The 19,562-nt window shown below is 47.9% G+C and overlaps 1 protein-coding gene across 1 annotated transcript; it reads left to right on the forward strand.

Moving 5' to 3' along the window:
- The first annotated feature begins 8,974 nt into the window (after positions 1-8,974).
- On the forward strand, positions 8,975-18,616 carry LOC107497222 (orthopedia homeobox). Its single transcript, XM_016118824.2, has 3 exons — positions 8,975-9,173; positions 10,419-10,828; positions 16,544-18,616. Exons 1-3 carry the CDS (start codon positions 9,137-9,139, stop codon positions 17,072-17,074), a joined length of 978 nt encoding a protein of 325 aa, XP_015974310.1. The 5' UTR covers positions 8,975-9,136; the 3' UTR covers positions 17,075-18,616.
- The last annotated feature ends 946 nt before the right edge of the window (positions 18,617-19,562 follow it).

A 19,562-nucleotide genomic window follows, 5' to 3' on the forward strand; every position in this document is an offset into this window, starting at 1 on the left:
ATGAATGAGAGAATTAGCTTAAGCTCTGGATTTGGGGGCTTTAGTGGGCTTAAGATAGACTTTTAATCACTCTCACTCCCCGTGGTCCCAGTGTGTGAATTTTAATCACATTCACTTGCACCTCCATCCAGGGTAAGGTCTGCCCATATTTATGACATACCATTGTGTGAGGCTGCCCCCCTAACTCACCCTAGCCAGAGTGCCAGCTGCCCAGGGCCTGTGTCTGGGACAAAAGCTGCCCATTGACAAAGCAGGTTTCTGGGCAACTGACTGTAACAGGGAATATTTTTTATATAGGTTTGGATTAATATTAACCTATACTTGGGTCAGATGAAAGATATGAATTTGTTATAAATTTATTTGTTAGACTGCATACATCTTCTAACCAGTCATTTTCCTGAAACTTATTGGTTTGAAAGTTTATTTTTCATTCATAACCCAGCTCTTCCCTAGATTCAGATGTATTGATAGACCCCCTCTGGAAATTTGCATTATTTATTCTCTGAAGGTCTTAATCACAAATATTAAAGTTTTGCCTAGATACCGCTCTTAAACTGAAGTTGTTTGCAAATATATACATTTTAATGAGAGGTCCATAGCTGTAATAGTCTCAAACGCATCTGTGACTTCCCAAGCAAAATTTTCTTTTAAATGCAAGAGTTTCCATCAGAATTAGTGAGGATAATGAGGGAAGCAATAATTTTGGATAGTAGTGATTTAACCCTAAATCCTCCTCTCTTGAGCCTCCCCATCAGAAAGACATGGAAAAGTCATTTAATGTGCCTTTTCTTGTTGTTTTCTTTTAAAATGGGAACATCCTATAAAGGGGTCTTACATTGACTCCTAACACCTAAGAAAGTTAATTTATCAAATTACTTTCTTCCTCAGGATCCCAAGTAACTGGGTGGAAAAAGAATATTGATTTTGAAGGTGAGAGGGTTAGAGCACACCAAAACAAACTGAGCTACTTCTCAGATTTACCCTTGCTTTCCACAGGGTGCAACATGCCGGATGGCCATAGTACACCGTGGTTGAAAACTTCTGTGCAGGGCATGGTGGACTTTAAGTTCCACTAGGCCGAGGATATGTCCCTCTGTTCATCTCTCCCTCCCCACTGTCCAACACAGTGCCAAGCACATAGTAGGTGCTCAGTAAATATTGACTGGATGAATGAGGGGGAATGTATCTGCCTCATTAGTCACTTTGTGTGCATAACGTGAGAATAGTTCCAAATGAAACCAAGGAGAGGATTAACAATCTAATTAGAAAGAAATACTCAGGTATCACCACATCTGGAGATTGGGAACATGCATGTGTACACACCTTGATGTCAAGAAGGAATTCATAGGCTGTCCTAAACCTAATAAACGAGAAAGGTCAGGACTACCCACTTAAGAAATCTTTGGAATAATTTATTCAAGACATTTTTTTTTTTTTTCTACAAGGCTGTTAAACAGAGTTGTTGCCTTTTCAGTACTTGTAATGAAGTTTGGAAAATGACATGGAGACAATGAGAACCCCTGAGGCCCTTCCATACCAGGACTCTAAGCCGTTGTGAAGATGCAGTGTTTCTATTTGCTGATACCTTTCGTGGTGGTGGCCCCTGCCTCTGAGAACCTGTTTGTTGTTGACACTCTCTTTCCCGGCCTCACAGCCCTGTGAAAGGGCTTCCACCTGCGCCCAGCGGTTCCCTGGACAGTCCCTTAGCACCCACCCCAGTCAGAGGCTCCTGACTCCAACCTGCTCCTCCAGCGACCGATGTCTTCGAAGTTGTTTGTGCAAACTCGTCTTGTGACGCGGAGCAGGCGGGGCCGCCGGGGCCCCAGAGCAGCCATCGGCTCCTTAGCATAGCGCGGTCGCCTCTGTCCGCCCTGCCCCGCCTGACGGCACCGCCCTCTCGAGGGAGGAGGCGGGGAAGCTGGCATTGCGCCCCCTGGGGGCCGGGCGGGACAGGCCCGGGTGTCCCTCCGGGACCGCAGGACCGCGGGACGGCGGAAAGGCTGGACCGCGGCCACTTTGAGCGGGCGGGCCGGGCCTGCAGAGGAGTTGGGCTATTTTGTAACTGCACCATCCACCCAAGCCTCATTACCACCTCTTAATGAGACCCCTTTACTCCGTGACGTGCAACCGCTCCATCTCATTAAGGAAATCGCTCTTCAATGCTGATTATTTTATTTGCAGCCATAATTATATTTCTTTCGGCTAAATCACGGTTTAATCGAGCCCACATGGAGGGCAGCAGCACTAATTACGGCGGGGGATGCGGCGGCGGCGGCGGCGGGCGCGGGCCGGCTGGGGGGGTGCGGTAGGGGGTGCCCGGGCGGCGGGCGCGGCCGGGGGGCCTGCGGGCGGGGAGGGGCGCGCGCGAGGGGCGGGGGCCCAGGCTCAAACACAACAACTTATTACTTCTAATTCCCCAACTGTCACCAAATCACCTGCACGAAACAAGAATCTAATTTGTTAAGCTGGCATGTCTGCAGATGGAAGATCGATCTTCTCTGTAGATTTCTCTAATTGAGTGAATATAGACGCCCGGAATTAGCCTCACTCGGGCTGCAGGGAGGGAGCAAGAGAAGCGGGGGGAGGGGGGGCGCGGTAGAGAGAAAAGGTGGGGGAGGGAAAGAGAAGAAAGAAGAGAGAAAGGGGAATAGAGGGGAGCGAAGAGGGAAATAGGGAAAAAGTGGAGGACAAAAGACGGAAGGACAGAGGCAAAGATAGGGAGGATGGAAAGAGATGAGAGGAAAGAGTGGGAAAACGAAAAAGGCAAAAAAGAAAAGAAACAGAAAAGGGAAGAGAAAAAAGGAGTGAAAGAAAAGAGGAAAAGAAGCAAAAGGAAAAGCAAGGGCAGGAGGATAAAGAAAGGAGGAAAAGATAGGGAAAGAGAAAATTGTATTTGAGGAAGGCTTACTACTCAGAGAATGATATTTCCCACCTCCCCCCCGCCCCCCGCCCCGCAGCCCCAAGTGTAAAGTAGCTGGAGAAGCTTATCCCCGGTGTCAGTACTAAACTGGGACGCACTGCCTATGGAAAGAAAAAGGTTGAGACGGTGGAGCCGGGCAGAGAGCAAGGGGGGAGGAGGTGGGCGCCGGCAGCCACAAGAAATGGCTTACAGAATTACATTTGTTTTTCTTGTGATTTTATTAAAAGTCACTCCTCATCTCCAGAATGCGTGAAAATATCTACTTTCCACTCAGATACACCGCATTAACTTGTTGGAGGCGAATTTGTTTGTTTGTCTATTTTATTTATTTGCTAGATAAGATTGATGCAGTCTTATTAGCGCTATATCTAGTTATAGAAAGAGATAAGGATGAGATGTTTTTCTTTTTATTCCAATTACTAGCCTTGTCACCTAACTGAATAACTGATATATGATTACTTATCCTGAGTAAACAGAAATCAGAAAAGCAGCGAACTTAACACATACAAACAAAATCTCTGTGTCACTTATTATATTCCGTGTGGCTAATTGGGGCCATTAAAATTACAGAGCTAGAAGCAAAAAAAGAAGAGATACGGAGTTGGGGGGCGGGTGTGCCGATCCGTCATTGTTTTGTGCCGAGCTTTCTGCGTTGAGGGCCGCGGATGTCAGTTGTTAGAAGACAAATATTAAAAAATAAGCAAGCCCGGGTTCCCACAAAGAGCCATGCAAGTGGACTATATGGTTATAGTTTGCAAACTCGAATGTATGGGAAACTATTGCAGGAAAAAAAAAATATGTCGAGCTTCTCTATCGCCACAGGCTTCCGGAAAGGGGCGAGTTTTCTACTCCTACGCGATCCACCACACATCCCTGCGGTTCGGGTGAGCAGACAGTGGACACACACTGCTCACACAAGCGCGCACGCATGTATACGCGTCACGCACACGCAGCCCCCGCTCCCAGCGCATTAAAAAAAAAAAAAATCCTGGAATCTGGGCCCTTAACTTTTAGGTTCCAGATTGAAGTCAGGGTACTTTAGGCAAGGAGTTTTTGCGGCCACGGGCTCCCGCAACAACATCAACCGGACAGCCCAGGCTGAGAGCAGCCCCTGGCCCAGGAGAGGCCTGGGGAATGCACATTTGAGCTGGGTGCAGTCCTGTTTGGCTAGGGTTAAAGGAACTCACTCAGCCCTAGAGAGCCGCTGCAGGAAGGCGAGCGGAGGGGGCTTTCACAGTGGCGGACACGAGCACTCAGCTAAAGCCTCTTTGGCTGTGGTCTCTTTTGCTGAGAACCTCAAGAGAGTTCTTTTATGCAGGGAAGTGTGGAAGCGCCTGTCACCCCTTCCCAGAGACTTGGCTGCCCTCCCAGATCTCTTTCCTTCCACTCACTCACTCACTCCACCCTCAAATCGACTTCCCCCAAATGAACCATACATCAAGCAATCTCAAACTCTGGTGTGGACCACTGACCCCAGTCAAAGACAAGGGTGGGGAGGTGAAGGTGGGGACTGGGGGAGAATCAGTTTTGGTACCTGGGGCAAGATCTGGGCAAAAATAGTCACCGTGGTTTCAAATCCAGTGGATTAGAGAGCTTTTTTTTTTTCCCCCTAGAGTATTTGCCCCCACTCTTTATTCTTTCTAAGGTTCTAACATAGGCCTGAGAAACACAATCTGATTTGCCATAGCATTTGGGTTATTGCATATCTGGAAAAGTAAACAGGAGTGTTCAAGTCACTTGATTTGTTTTCTGTAAGCAAATAATACCCAAAAGCATGGCTGTAATTTACCACGAATTAAAATTGATTCTTTTCATCAAGCAAGAAAATAGGAAAATGTGAGATCGTTAATTATTGAGGGAGGCGCTCCTCATTAAAGGGAACAATGTTACAATTCAGCATTTAATAAGAGGAATGTGAATAATAACGCGCCATATTTCAGCCCACTGTCTGTACAGAAAAGAGAGCAGTTTACAAACAGCCCCAGCAGCCGAAAGTTCCATTTAATAAACATCCGAGGTTTCTGTAAGTGGAAAAAGCAATTAGGGCGCTGGCCACATTACCCAATTCTTCAAGAGCACCCAGTATATATTTTTGTTCTCTGTTTATTCTCTGTCTCTCTGTCTCTACAAAGGATTAACAATAAATGCAGAAACACAATTAGGGAGAAAATCAGAATTACAAACCTAATCAGCATATATCTTTAAACCACTTGCTGTCTGGCTCTCCCACCCCAACCCACCTCCCCATCCAGCCTCACCATATTTCTAAATCTTGCCCTGGACCAGGATGGCAAAGCAGGAGGAAAGACACCAATTTTTAGTTTTTGTTTTTGTAGTTTACACAATCAGCCATGAGGGTTTTTCTTTTTCTTGTCTGTCTGTCTTCCTTCCTTCCTTCCTTCCTTCCTTCCTTCCTTCCTTCCTTCCTTCCTTTCTTTCTTTCTTCTTCTTCTTCCTTTCTTTCTTTCTTTCTTTCTTTCTTTCTTTCTTTCTTTCTTTCTTTCTTTCTTTCTTTCTTTGTTTCTTAATATATCTCCTAGAAAGATGACATCTCTTAAAACTACAAAGTTCTCTGTCTGGGTCTGGGCTCGCAGCGGTGGGAGCGGGAGCAGGTCCTTGGTCTTTAAGTGCGTTTTGTGCTTTGTTAAAAAAAAAAAAAAAAGAGAGAGAGAGAGAGAGAGAGGGAAGAAAGGGAGAAAGAAAAAAATGATTTCCCTGTGCATCGCCCCTTGGCAGGCTCTTGTACAAAATTCAATCTCTATTTTTTATGAGAAGTAAACTGTCTAAATAAATTTTATTAGGGGCGACCAATATATTTTCTGGTAGTTCCCTTTGTTCCACTTCTACGTGTGTGTAACAATCTAAAACCTATTTATTGAGGAAAAATCACTGGATCCGTCATAGAAAATCCTTTTACTTTGCTTTGAAGTGATTTCTAAAGACATTCTTGTCATTCCGAAGATTTGGGGACCATCGCGCTAAAACCTCGCCTTGTTAGGGACTTCAGTTCCCATGATCAGGTGGGAAATGCCTTAAATTATCAACAGCAATGGGCCTGACCGGCACTTTCCCGGCTGCCCCAGGAACGTGGGAAGATGACGGGGAATAAAAGTCTGGTAAATACATCTCAGGCGCTGCCCAGGTGTATTCAGACATTGGCCAGAACGAGCTGCCGAGAGGGAACCCGCGCGGGGGCGAGCATTTTACATCCAGACTATTGTCGTTTTCTTCGCCACGCCTGCTGACAGCGGGCTCCCAACTCCCGGCTCTAGCTCCAGCTTGAGCCCTCCCCACCTCGACACCGCCACCGCCACCCCTCTGACCCCCTCCCACTCTCAGATTTCCTTTTTTCCCCTCTCCTTTATCTTTCCCTCCACCCACCATGCTTATGCTCTGAAGTCTTGGAAGAAATGATTTAGTTTGTTTATACTGCTATAAAAATCAAGACCAATAGAAAAGTCATAAAATGAAGCGGGCTATCAATCACGCCGCAACATTGTTATTCAGCGGTTACTAACAGAGATGGATAATCCTTTGATTTCGTCCCATTGTTATTACTCTGATGTGTCTTCACATTAACTATTACACATTTATTTATCGACCTGAAAGATACAACAAAACAGAATATACGAGCGAGTGCGTGTGGGAGGACGCTGCACGGCCAATGGTTCTTCGGTGGGCGGCTGTGGGATGGGGACACGAGCTCTGGTGTGCACACTGGTGTAGATTGGGGCGCCGCGCCCTTCTCTCCAGGTCACGGCCTCTTCCCCCTCCCACCACACGCGCTGCGGAGCCCCCGCAGTGCGGGCCTCAGCGGACCTGCTGGTTTAGAGGGGCGCGGTGCCTCTGTCAGGGTTCCTGCCTCGTCCTTTGACACTTCTTCGCACCTCCACCCCGGCGTGCGGGTCTTGGATATCCCGCAAGCCCCTCCCAAGTGGACACAAACCCCCTGCGTGTCCACCGGAACGTGCAGCCAGGTGCGCACTCGAGAGCTACGTCCAGGGCGCTCGCCTCCTCGCCCTGGGCCTCGGTCCTGCCTCCTGACGTACTCCCCTGGCTCTGTAGCGTCTAGATTTGGGGTTTTGTTTGGGAAAAGGAAGCTTTTATTGCAGGGACTCTATTTGCTTTAGGTTTAAGCATTCTTTTCCCAAGCAAACCCTTTCTCGAAAGTACAGTAGGCACTTCCGAACACCTTCGCGGCTCGCATACACGCTGCCTCCGCCAAGCTGGAGCCCACAGTCCCTGCATTCCAGTCCCACGCAGGCCGCGTTGGCAGCAGCCGCGCCGGCCGCTGAATTCGGCCCGACACTGAGTTTCGGCGGAAACGATCTCCGCAGCACGAAAGGAACCGGTGTGGCAAATGTCCGGCACTCACACTTGTGTGTGCATGTGTGCGCGCGCGCACGTGTATGTGCATGAGAGGGAGGGGAACGGGCTATAGGAGGGACGGAGGAGGAAGCAAAACTGCCCCAGAGTTTGCCTTGCTGCCTCCTTTGTCTCCTTACTCGGTCCCTGTCACACACACAGCTAAGGGCGCACACACACGCACACTCTCACACACACACACACTCACACACTCACACAATTCCTCTCGCATCTGCTCTCAGCCAGCATTTCCAATGTTTTGTGTAAGTCAATTGGACGGCGAACAACAACAACAAAAAGCCATTTGCTCGGTTTTATTTAAAACAGACTTCATAGGGCCACCCTTTTGTGGAAGCTTTATTTGCACTGAATGAATAATCTTAATTGCATCACCCTCGAATTAAAAATCAATGTTAATCAAGTTGAGAGTAGTAAATATCAGTTTTCATTGTGCCTGGATAGAGGGCATTTTTCTTGTGTTGTAAATAAAAATACAAGTCAAATAACTTTAAAAGGGCATTATGTTCTGCTACAAATACAATTGAAACGGATTGTTTAGGAGCAGATCAGAAATGGTACAGAATTTTGCACTTAATTTCCTCAGTTATCATTTACAATAAGAACCTCTGGGCTTGACAGCCAAGTCTAAACAGTAGTAAATTAGTACAAATTTATACTGATTTTACTCTAATAATCGTAATAAAAGCTTATAGATTTGGCACTAATTACATAAATGCCTAATGATCTTGAAAATTACTCTGGTTAGAAATATATTACTAATCTAAACTTTGTTGTTGGCTGGCTCTGAAAAATCAGAACATTAGAAATGGTTCGCTTCACTTGTGCAAAGCACTTTAAATTGTTCAAGTAGTTTAACATATTCAAGAGGAAAATAAAGAGCATTTAACTTTATTTACAGCCTTAAGTGGAGTTGAGAGCCGAGCAGAACTTAGAAACTTTGACCGAAAGAGCGGGCCCTGGGCAAGGATGCGAGCGTGGGCTGGGCAGAGGAGCGGGAGCGGAGCGGAAAGGGTGCGTGCAGAGTGCATGAATCCACACTACGCGCGAGCCCTGGGAGCTCCGGTGGAGTCGACTTCTTTTTTGCGTTCTAGGCCAGCGGAGCTGGGACTCTGTAGGCCCGGGGTCCAAGCCAGGGCGTTTGGACCCTGGGCCCAGGCCTGCTGGGCAGCAGCGAGTCTAGGCACGGTCTTGAGGCCGCGGTGTGCCCTTGTTATGCTCCGGATTGGCAGGCCTGCGTCGCCAGAGGCAAGTCAGTGTAGCCTAGAGCTCGCGGGCGGGGAAATCTCGGGTCATGCGGGGGTCATGTCCTGTTCTGTCCCCTGCTTTGCCTCTGCCTCAGGAAGATCCTAGCTCAAAGAGACAGCTGCGCCTTTGGAGCGAGCAGGGCAGGAGGAGGAGGAAAGGCGTGACTGGAGAAAATGCTCTAACCGAGGCCGGGCTCAGAAGCCCAGGGCGAGACCGAGGCGGCCGTCGCTGCTTTAGCTGCTGCTCGGGGCTGGAGCGCCGGAGCTGCCACCGCCGCCTCCACCAGGCGGGCGCAGGCGGGCGGGCGGAGTGGGGGACTCTCCGGGCGCTGACATTTGCAGGCTGCCCTCCTGATTGGTCCCCTCGCCGAGCTGCTCACGGGTTCATTCAACTGTTAAGCACCTCCCCGTCTCTCTAAAGGACATTATAATGCAAGAAGCCCCCTTTTTAACCACAAACCGAATTTTCTTTCATTTAGGTGATCTATATGTCTATATCGTATAGCTTATAGCTTATATCTATTTTAAATAACTTAAAGCCGCTAAAATTTGGGGGGGAACAGCTTTCGCCCTGGAGCGGTGCGCGATGCTGTCTCACGCCGACCTCCTGGACGCCAGGCTAGGTGAGTGCGCGCCTCTCGCCCGGGCAGCCAGGAGAAGCCTGGGCAGGAAATTGTCAATTTGTTTCTTATTTTACCTTAATGCGCCCTAAATGGACTAATTTCTTTAAAAGTAATTGTGCTGCATTAAAGTTTAATTTGATTTAATATCGTCTTTTTAAAAAATCCATGGAATATGTAGATCAGAAAAATGAGTTGGGAAATGTTACTTTTTGTTTTTCCTACTTTTTTTCTCTTCCCCCTCCCCCTTATGATTATTATTTTTTGAAATGTGATCTACCTCATGATAATTTGTTTGGAGGTGTTTTTCTTTCTCTCTTTCCCCTTCTGTTTGCTTTAATTTGAGATTTCTTTCTCCTCTTTTTTCCTTTCTCTCTTCACTATCTCCTTCTCTCCTGGTCTAAGTATGGTTGAGTTTGTAAAAATCTGGCATAAAGAAGAAGCCGTTGCAGCCGAAGCGGATTTGCTGTGTGCTCATTGAGAAAGGAGAAAAGCCAAATTCATCCTCCCAGGCATCCTCGCCTGCATAAGACTCAGCATTGCCAATGGCTGTGAGGAACGCGCCTTTTATTTCTCCGGAAAGAGAAGTTGAATTCTCTAAAGTTTGATTCACTGCTGTGTCTACTGACTTTACTGGAGTTTCTTTAAAGCTGTCTGAGTTTCTGGTTTGGGAATCTTTGTTGATGGATGTGACTCCATTTTCCAAACACTTTCTCTGATTTGAGGGGGAGGCGGAGCTGATTTCAGTTGATTTCGGGGGGTGGAAGGCTTGGAGACATATTCGTCTTCCAAAAGTGAGTGGGAATCGGCTGAGAGCCGGAGGTAGAGTTCGTCAGGCTGCCTAAGCGCACGCAGGTGGGGCAGCAACCCAGGAATCGTTTTCTTTTCTTTCCTTTTTCCCTCTTGGATATGCTCTCGGGTTTCTGGGGCGCCCGGGGTACGGTTCCTGAAAGGGACTCCGAGGGATGTTTCATTGTCGGGACTGGGAGTGTTTCGTTGCGGGAGAGACGAGAGCATGTGCTGCTTACGAAAGCCAGCCGCAGAGAGAGGGGAAAGGGCCCGGAGATGGGTTTCCAGCCCGGCTGTCCAAAGCCTGGGGAGCCCAGCCGACCGCTCCTGGAGTTTCTTCCGTTGGGCGAACGTGGGCGCGGAGGGAGCCGAGGATGGGGCTGCAGGAGGAGTGCGCGGAAAGGACTCTCTCCTGGCATCGCTAGGAAGGTAGTGATCGCGATCCCCTTGCCTCCTCAGGTATGAAAGATGCCGCCGAGCTTCTGGGCCACCGGGAGGCGGTGAAATGTAGGCTGGGCGTGGGGGGCTCCGACCCCGGGGGCCATCCGGGGGACCTAGCGCCCAACTCCGACCCAGTGGAGGGAGCCACTCTGCTGCCCGGGGAGGACATCACCACTGTGGGCTCGACGCCGGCCTCGCTGGCAGTGAGCGCAAAGGACCCGGACAAGCAGCCGGGGCCTCAAGGAGGCCCAAACCCCAGCCAAACCGGCCAGCAGCAGGGCCAACAGAAACAGAAGCGCCACCGAACGCGCTTCACCCCCGCGCAGCTCAACGAGTTGGAGAGGAGCTTCGCCAAGACTCACTACCCCGACATCTTCATGCGCGAGGAGCTGGCGCTGCGTATTGGACTGACCGAGTCCCGAGTGCAGGTACGCCGGGCGTGGGCGCCGGGGCAGAACACAAGGAGGCAGCGGGAGGATTTGGGCAAAGGAAGCAGGGGTCTTTCCTCGCCCTGCCGGGATCCTGGGCTGAGCTTCAGAAGCCTACGCGTTCCTCGGCGGAGTTAGTCCCTCTGCCTGGAGACTAGCCCGACCGCCGTCCCCTACAGACAGGCAGGGCATCCATCTCCCACCGCTATAGCCACAGCGTAGTAGAAACGCCTCAAAAGCGAAGCCGGCATTGTTCGACTGCTAGGGTCTCCTTGCTCCTGAGAAGGGAATCTCTGAGTCTCCCAGCCTTTGCCTTTCCCAGGTTGTAAGCCGAGCGCTCACCTCCACGTTAGCTCGCGTTATCGACAAGTATTCCATTATCCCCTAATGAGTTTGTGTTAAGCGTCTGGATAAATGGAGGAATGCAACAATTACACAGAAAGCACAAAAAGGGGGGAAAATAAGGCACGATAAGCGCCTTTTAAAAGAGATCCCCCCACCCCCGGGGTTCACGGTGTAGCTTTATTCTCCTGAATATCACCTTCCTGCTGCTCAGGCAAAATACTCCTAGCTTTGATGTTTGCAAAGGATTCGAATTTTGGAGGTCAACCAATGTACTGGGGGCGGCTATGGCAATCCCCACCATCTATGAGCCTTGGTTTTCCCCTAAAGAAACTGGAAAAAAATGATGGCTTTCTGTTTTGGATATCCGATCCGAATACAGGACATTTAGGGCAGGAAAGATTGACAAGTAGTAGACAAAATCATTACTGACTCCTTGTTCTTGTCCAACCACCCTCCAAATTGTAAATTATATATAACTTAGAAAATCACTCCTATAACTTTTCTGGAAACTGGAGAATAAAAGCATAAGATCAATGAATCTCACCCCACTCCCGCTTTTTAAAAGGATGAAAACGTATCAAATATTTCATGGGCGTGGGGTGCTGTAGGTGAGATTCCAAGACCCGCACTTAATCTCGAACTATCCAGGGTGCTGAAAATGTTCTTTCCTGTCTTGTACGTGGTATTTTCTGTCCGTTATCCCGGGTGTCAGCCTCAGCTCTGGATGTTTAAATTAAGTTTAAAGATTTTAGTTGCTTTACATTTGACTTAAGAAGTAAGAGACAAAGGTGTCCATAATCACAGTGTTGAATATTTCGATCCCCATTGAGCATTTTAAAGTTAGTCTGGAAAAATTGTGTATGCCTCTGTTCTAAATAGTCAGCAAATGAATGTAATTGGAGACTTAAAGTAGTCAAAATAATATTCAGGCTATAACATATATTAACAATATTACTCCATATAAGTCTGGGTGGTTTCGTTAGTGAACTCTGGAAGCCCTGAACCATGGACCATTGATACTGAGCACCAAAAGAATGTTAATTGCAATGTACAGATATATGTTAGTAATGCTCTTTAAAAATTTGTGCCTCACGTCTCTTTTTAAATCTGAAGTTTAGTTGAAACCTTAACAGAAATATACAATTTTAACACTTCCATTACTGCTAATGATAATATTGGCTTGTTAGAATTTTGTAGCTTCAAAATTCATAAATTTGCTTTTTGTCCCTTGAGAGAAATACTACTAATAATTTTTGTTTTAAAAGTAAAATTTTATTGCTTAACCTAGACAGACTGGTAATTAGTTTAGATTAAAATAGAACTTAGAATCACAAATAAAATATAATTGGACAACTGACTTTATGAAAAAAGAAAATGAGGTCTATTAAACTTTATTAGATCTTCCAAAGGTTAATGCAGTGATTCTTTTAATAGAAGAAATTGTAAGTGAAATAAAATACAAACTATGTAATAGAAACAGTTTTTCCCCCAAAAAAGTACACAAAAGAATAATAAAGAAGAAAGAGACAAAGTACTTTAATTGTTCTAGCATAATGTTCAACCAAAGATAATAGCTCCAGGCTGCTGATAGGAACAATTTAATAGAATGGCAATTTCAATATTTTAAAAAATAATGTCCCATAGTTTAAAAAGTAATCAGATCAACATAACCTTTTTAATTAACATTTCAAAATGATTAACATTATGTAATGTAATGCAAAATAATTTATGGAAAATGTATTTACTTCACAATTCACTGTACCATTGCTCCTTGACCAAATTCAAATTAAATAGTAATTGGTTTATGTTCTTATATGATGAGTACTTCATAGATTTCTTTATCGTTAACAGATTGCCACACATTCTCTTTAGTATGTGGGCCACTGCACTGAATTAAAAATGATCTAAATATTTAATTTATTGCAATTGTATGTTTTTAAAGATGCCTTCTGATTCAAGACTAAATGATCCAACATATTTATTTTTATCTATGTCTGGTATATATCATACTTTAAAGTATTTATTAAAGCACCTCCACTCACATAGAGGCCAATTCCATGTCTGATATTGCTCCCCTTTTCTGGCTAGTGTAATAAAACCATTCCTTTTATAGCATGCCATTATTAGAAACCAATTTCAGAATTATTTATAACCTGGGATGGCTTATTAAGCAGCAATGCGAGAATCATGCAAATTATGCGATCAAATGCAATATAATAAGCATAATCATTAGTCTCTAGCACGGATTAATTAACTTTCAATATTTTATTTACATAAAAACCAAATCAGTGAAATAACTTCTGCACAGTCAGGCTTGCCTTTCAATATTTTATACGAACAAAAATAATGTGCTGTAATTCCATTGACCGTGTCCCCCAGAATGGCCCTGTCACCTGCCACATCTTAATAGGGGGACAAGCTGAGAGTATTTTCTAGTTTTCTAATGGAATGAGAAATTGCATTTTCTTCCTCTCCCAGCACTATTAAAGTGTAATGAATTCGGCCCAGAGTTCACGGCTGGCTGATCGAAATGAACCTGAGATCTAGGCTTTAATACAGCTCCCCAGATTTCCTCCCAAATCTTCACATTAATCATTTGCTGGATTCCAATGAGATCTTCATAAAGCGTTTGCTTTGAGGGGGGAAAAGTAATATTCACTCTTTCTCCCTCTCTTTCTCTATTTCTGAACCATTTATAGGTGGTGAATTAAACGGGCTATATATTTTAAAATACATTTACAGTATGTCTATATTACTGTAACAGCAGATATCACAAAAGTGGTTTTTTAAATTCCAACCTCCATTAGATTCTCACTGTTGTATTAAGCATTTTCTGAGACGAGCTGCATTTCAAACTGAGTACAAAGTTAGCCCATGGCTGTGGTTAATATATTTCTTGAAGTTGTCATCTGTGCATTCTCAAAATCTCCCCTAGGTTTTGCCTGCATTTTAATCCGTCATGCTCTAGTTTTCAAGTGGAAACATTCACATTTTAAAAACATATGCATCATAGCTTGAAACGGAGGTGCTCAAACCCCATGCAGATTTTTTTCCCAACCCCAGTAAGCCGTGAAACATAAAAAATTTTGTAGCCATCATTTGACTACTAACCCTCAAACATAATTGGACACGATTTTTCGATTATTCCTATAGCATTTAGTTCTTTAACAACTGTTCTTTTCAGCCTGTGCCTGAGATTCAGAAATCTTGCTGGCAGCTGTGTTTGCTTCTGAAACTCTACGGGACAATCCCCCTCCCCCTCCACACACACTTATTATTATTTTTTGCTTCTTTCCTCATTCCTTCACACAAGCCCATCACCGTCCCTCCCCACTCTTGTCAGCCCAAAACATGGAAAGATTTCGCGGGTTCACTGACACTTGCAGGGTGGTAGGAACCGGTCTTTAATGTAGATATCTTTAGAAATACATCCAGATGTGTTGTGAGGTTTGGGGACCTTTTGGACACAGACACGGTCCCTATCTATGGCTCCATCGGGTCTACTCCCCACAGTGCAGCCTTGGATAGGTGATGCAAAGCGACCTGTGGCCGCAAGTCTACCAGCTGTGCTTACTCTGACTCCTGGATGTTACCCTCTGCCCAAGGCTGCTAACAGCTCAATCCGCGGTGGGGCCCTGCTGCCTCATTAATCCACCGTGCCACCAGCTGAAGAGGCTTTAGCGAGGAAGGGACCCGGCATCTTTACCCGATCTGGACGCTAGGGTACACAGAAATGTGGGAAATGGGGTAGAAAAAAGAGAAATAGAAAGCAGACGATGGTGCGGGTATGGTTGAGGAGGCCAGGGCCGGCCCAAAGGTGGGCAGAATGCTAGATTGTAAAATGCCGTTCCCGTTCCCACCGGTAAGCGGAGAGTGTGTCTCTACTTGCACCTGTGTGTGTACACACCGCTGTGCATAGTTAGCTTACTGAACACCGGGTCAGGTATTTCTTTACTCGTGATACTTTAGGCTGCAGAATAAACACGAAAGAGCTTGGATTAACGGATGAATAACCTTTTGGCTACGAATACGGTGGTCAAATTGCAAGGTTGGCCAAATTCTAAGAGGAAACTGAATCAGTACCTGAGCTGTGTCCCATATCATTTATATTTATGCACAGTAAACCTCCAACTGACTAGATGTTAAACTGCGAGCCTGCTAAGTAGGCATGTGGGCCTTTTTTTTTTTTAAAAAAAAATCAAATTAAAATACAGAGAGATGGAAGTTTACTTTGGTCAGGCGGCTTATTGATATCTTTCAGGAAGAACCCTTCCTTTCCCAGTGGTAGTGACTTTGACATCCATAGGCAAATTTGTTGGATAAGGTCTGAAACTCCAGGGTCACTGTTAAGAAAGGCTCGGTATGAGGCTTATTTTTATTTGGAGTTTATTTTATCAAGTACGTCTCCTTGAAAAAGGCACATGGGTTTGTCTAGCAAAATTAATTGGACTCATAACTAGTGCGAACTTAAAACTTGACCTGCTTTAATTTGTAATGGTCAGAATATTTGCTTTCAGTTTATAGATGAAACTTGGGGGTGAGGGTTGAGAGAATTGGAGGCCTTGTTATTTGGGATCCTCTGTAAGTTCTTCAAAAGAATAGACTCAAGGCCCTGGGGGCTCAGGGCTCAGGCAGCAAGTTCCATTGAGCACACCTGCACAGCCAGATAAAGGTGCCTTCAGAGAGGTTTGCGAGGGAGGCACGGAGACTTGTGTGTCAGTAGTGTCTATCGCTATGAGAAAGTCACGGTGGCGACCCAAACAATGCTGTAGCTCAGTGGCGCTCACTTTCCCACATGGATCACCATATTAACCTCTCCGCTCTGTCATCCGTGGCGTTAAGGGTTTTCCTTTGTCTTTCGATTTTGAAACTGGGTATGTCATGCACGGCTCTTCATCAATTTCCAAATTTCCAGCGTTTCTGAAAATTCTATACCCCATCAGTGTCATAAGGCATGCTATTAAGCCACATGGGTACACATGTTTATCTTCATTTGTGCACCTGTGTCCAGTCTTGACACATGCCTGCCTGCAGACCTGTGCATCTAAGCCGTGCACGGAATGTTCCAGCGTGCAGGGCCGTGGTGTACACTGCGGACGGTGGCATGTTTGCACTACGTGTAAGCCCTCGGGGGTATAATTGCTCAGGACCTCGGGGGCCGGCCCTTGGTGGGTGCAAGGGGCACCAGTTGCCTCAAGCTGGTGAAGTAGCAGGTTCTCTGGCTGGGTGTGGGGGCGTGTCGGGCCGATGGCACTTGTTCGGCCTGGGGCTGACTGGGTGTATCCGACGCGGGTTTCTCGGAGACTCAAGCCTCTGCCCCTGCCGGCTCCCTAACCGTCCCCTGTCTGTGTCCCGCCCCGCCTACTCCAGGTCTGGTTCCAGAACAGGCGTGCTAAGTGGAAGAAGCGCAAGAAGACCACCAACGTCTTCCGCGCGCCAGGCACGCTGCTGCCCACGCCGGGCCTGCCTCAGTTCCCGTCGGCCGCCGCCGCCGCCGCCGCCGCCATGGGCGACAGCCTGTGCTCTTTCCACGCCAACGACACCCGCTGGGCGGCCGCCGCCATGCCGGGCGTGTCGCAGCTGCCGCTGCCGCCGGCGCTGGGCAGGCAGCAAGCCATGGCGCAGTCGCTGTCCCAGTGCAGCCTGGCGGCAGGGCCGCCGCCCAACTCCATGGGCCTGTCCAACAGCCTGGCGGGCTCCAACGGCGCGGGGCTGCAGTCGCACCTCTACCAGCCCGCCTTCCCCGGCATGGTGCCCGCCTCCCTCCCCGGCCCCAGCAACGTCTCTGGCTCGCCGCAGCTCTGCAGCTCCCCGGACAGCAGCGACGTGTGGCGGGGCACGAGCATCGCCTCCCTCCGCCGCAAGGCACTAGAGCACACAGTCTCCATGAGCTTCACTTAGTGCAGCCGCGCCCTGCCCGCTCCGCCCCCGGCACCGCCCCGAGGCCCTTCGGGCGGGCGCCCGGGGCGCCACTCCCTGCCCCGGCCCCGGCCTCCGCCAAGTCTTGTTTTGTCCTCTCCTCCCTCCTCGGCTCGCTCGGGCTCACCCCAAGCCCCAGCCCGCGAGGCCTCCCCTGCGCCTGATCCCGTCGCCCCGCTGCCCTGCCGCCCCCTCTCCCCAAAGCCCTTCTAACCTTGCCACGCAACTCCTCGCTCCACCCCATCTCTTGAGCCTCACCCCACTCTTTCCGCTGCCCCGGCCTCCCTGCTCGTACTTGTCGTGCTTGCGCTCTCCTCCCGGTCTTCTGACTGGCGTCATTCCCACCCAAACCTTCAACGCGACATCTACGACCCCCTCGTCCGCCGTCTCCTTCCCGCTCCCTTCTTTCCCAAGCCTCACGCCCTTCCTCCCGCGCCCTGCAAAAAGCATCTTTCCCGCCATTTTACTTACCAGGGAGTCGACTCAGGATCTGAAATCAGACATCAATGGACTGGTTTGTGGGCAGAAACACACACACTCGCACTCTCGCTCACTCTCAAACACTACGCGCACACGCACACACACATACACAGTGCACCTAGGTCTCACATGGACGTGTTCAAGGGACAGCACAATGTTAGGGATTTTTGTCTTAAAGGAGGACAAGCATCTGCTACCAACCGCCTCATCTGAGGGCCCCGCTGATAATATTTGATTTATCCTTATACTCTTTCTCCGAACTCCTCTTTCTTTCCTCTTCCACCACCCTACCCTTGCCGGGTCCACCCAGCCACTTCCAGGCAACCCTCTATTGGCTTGCAAAAAGAATGCTTTTGTTTCACCTTACTTTTATTTTCTGCAGCACAACTGTGTGTGGGTATTGAAGGGAAGGCTTCTCAGGAGGGACATGCCCGTGGATTGGGTGGCTAGAGTAGACTAAAGCAGTCATATGACGAAGAGGCGATCTTACCCATTTTGATAAGTCTTTATAAGAAAGAATAAAATAAACATGTAAGAAAAATTTTCCTTTTGTAAAAGCAAAAGCCACATCTCTTTTCTGGATCCTTCAGGATTGGGGTTTGTTTGCTTCCTTTTCAGTTTCTTCTCGCTGCTCTGTGCCCTTGGTTGTTTTGTGGTCGTCATGTCGTCCCTCGTGCCCCTCGGCCACCGCCCTGGCCCCTGCCGGTCGCCGATGGGTGCATTGGGACATCCACAACCCTGCAACTTTGTACAGAGAAACACAATCAGCTCTTTCTGCATGTGCTGGTCAAATCCAAACCCAGAGAACAGAAGCGCTTTCGAAGAATGAACAAACATGTTAAATAGGATGTTTTGTGTAGATAAAGCATTCTTGTTACATACTGGTCAATTTGTGATATGTTTTAACTTATTGTCTGTGCTTATTTATGGAATTTGGTTTTCTTAATAAATGTTTGAGCTAATATAAAGCATATTGACTTTTCCGGACAAGTTTATATCAAGTTAAATGTAAATGGATAAAATAAAATCATTTTCGGTATGTGATATGGAGAATGGTGGGTTTTGGTGTGACTTTGGATGGGGGGGCGGGAAGAGGGCTCGTCCTGAGGGTTCTCAATTCGCGCTCAATTGGCAGGCTCCCAGCGTTCGGGGCGCGTCCGCCCTTCAGTAGGCTTGGGTTCAGTTTCCCGATTGCACAGCCAGCAAGGCAGCGCGCTCCCGCACAGCTTCGGGATTGGGAGGTCCAGTTTCCACTCCCGTAGGCTGGAAGTGAGCAGGCCGGGCCGCAGGCTCCTGGAACGAGCTTGGGGCGTCGCGAGGCTGGGCGCTGGCCCAGGGCTTCCGGGGCGAGATGGGCCTGCAGCGCAGCTGTAGGCGCTAATTGTAGGGCCCGAGAGTTGATAAGCTGCTCAGGTGAACGGTTTCTCTCCGACAAAGGAGTGGAGGGCGAGCCTTGCGCGGCTGTGTGCGTGTGACAGGGAGGCTGTGGGCAAGGAGGAAAGACCACCGTGAAGGGAGCCCGGGGACCCCAAGCTCTGCCCACAGAGGTCGCCCAGAGCTGCCGTCTGATCTCAGGTAGGCAGTGGACGTGAAAGGCCCAGGCTCTTTCCGTCTCTAGGGCCTAGGTCTCGTGGGCGAACATCCGGCAGAGACGACCCGGACTCTGTGTCCCCAGGCTTAGGCTCGGCTTCAGATACCCGGGACCTCCCAGGTGGGGGCAAAGGGCATGAAGCGAGCTCAGGACTACCTGGCCGCGTCTCAGGCTTTTCTGCGCAGGGCCGCTCTGGTTTTCTCAGCGTCCATACTTGGTTCGAGCTAACCTTAAATTTAGGCACGCGCTTGGGGGACTTCCCCAAACTAACTAGTAGTGAAAAATTACCGTTTCTTCAGTAGTCTGAGAGGGAAGGTTGTGGTTGTGGTGTTTTTTTGTTTTGTTTTAATTATTTTTCAGTAACAGTCGACATACAACATTTTATTAGTTTCAGGTGTA

Source organism: Rousettus aegyptiacus, unplaced genomic scaffold (genome assembly GCF_014176215.1).
Source record: "Rousettus aegyptiacus isolate mRouAeg1 unplaced genomic scaffold, mRouAeg1.p scaffold_m13_p_8, whole genome shotgun sequence".
Taxonomy (NCBI): Eukaryota; Metazoa; Chordata; class Mammalia; order Chiroptera; family Pteropodidae; genus Rousettus; species Rousettus aegyptiacus.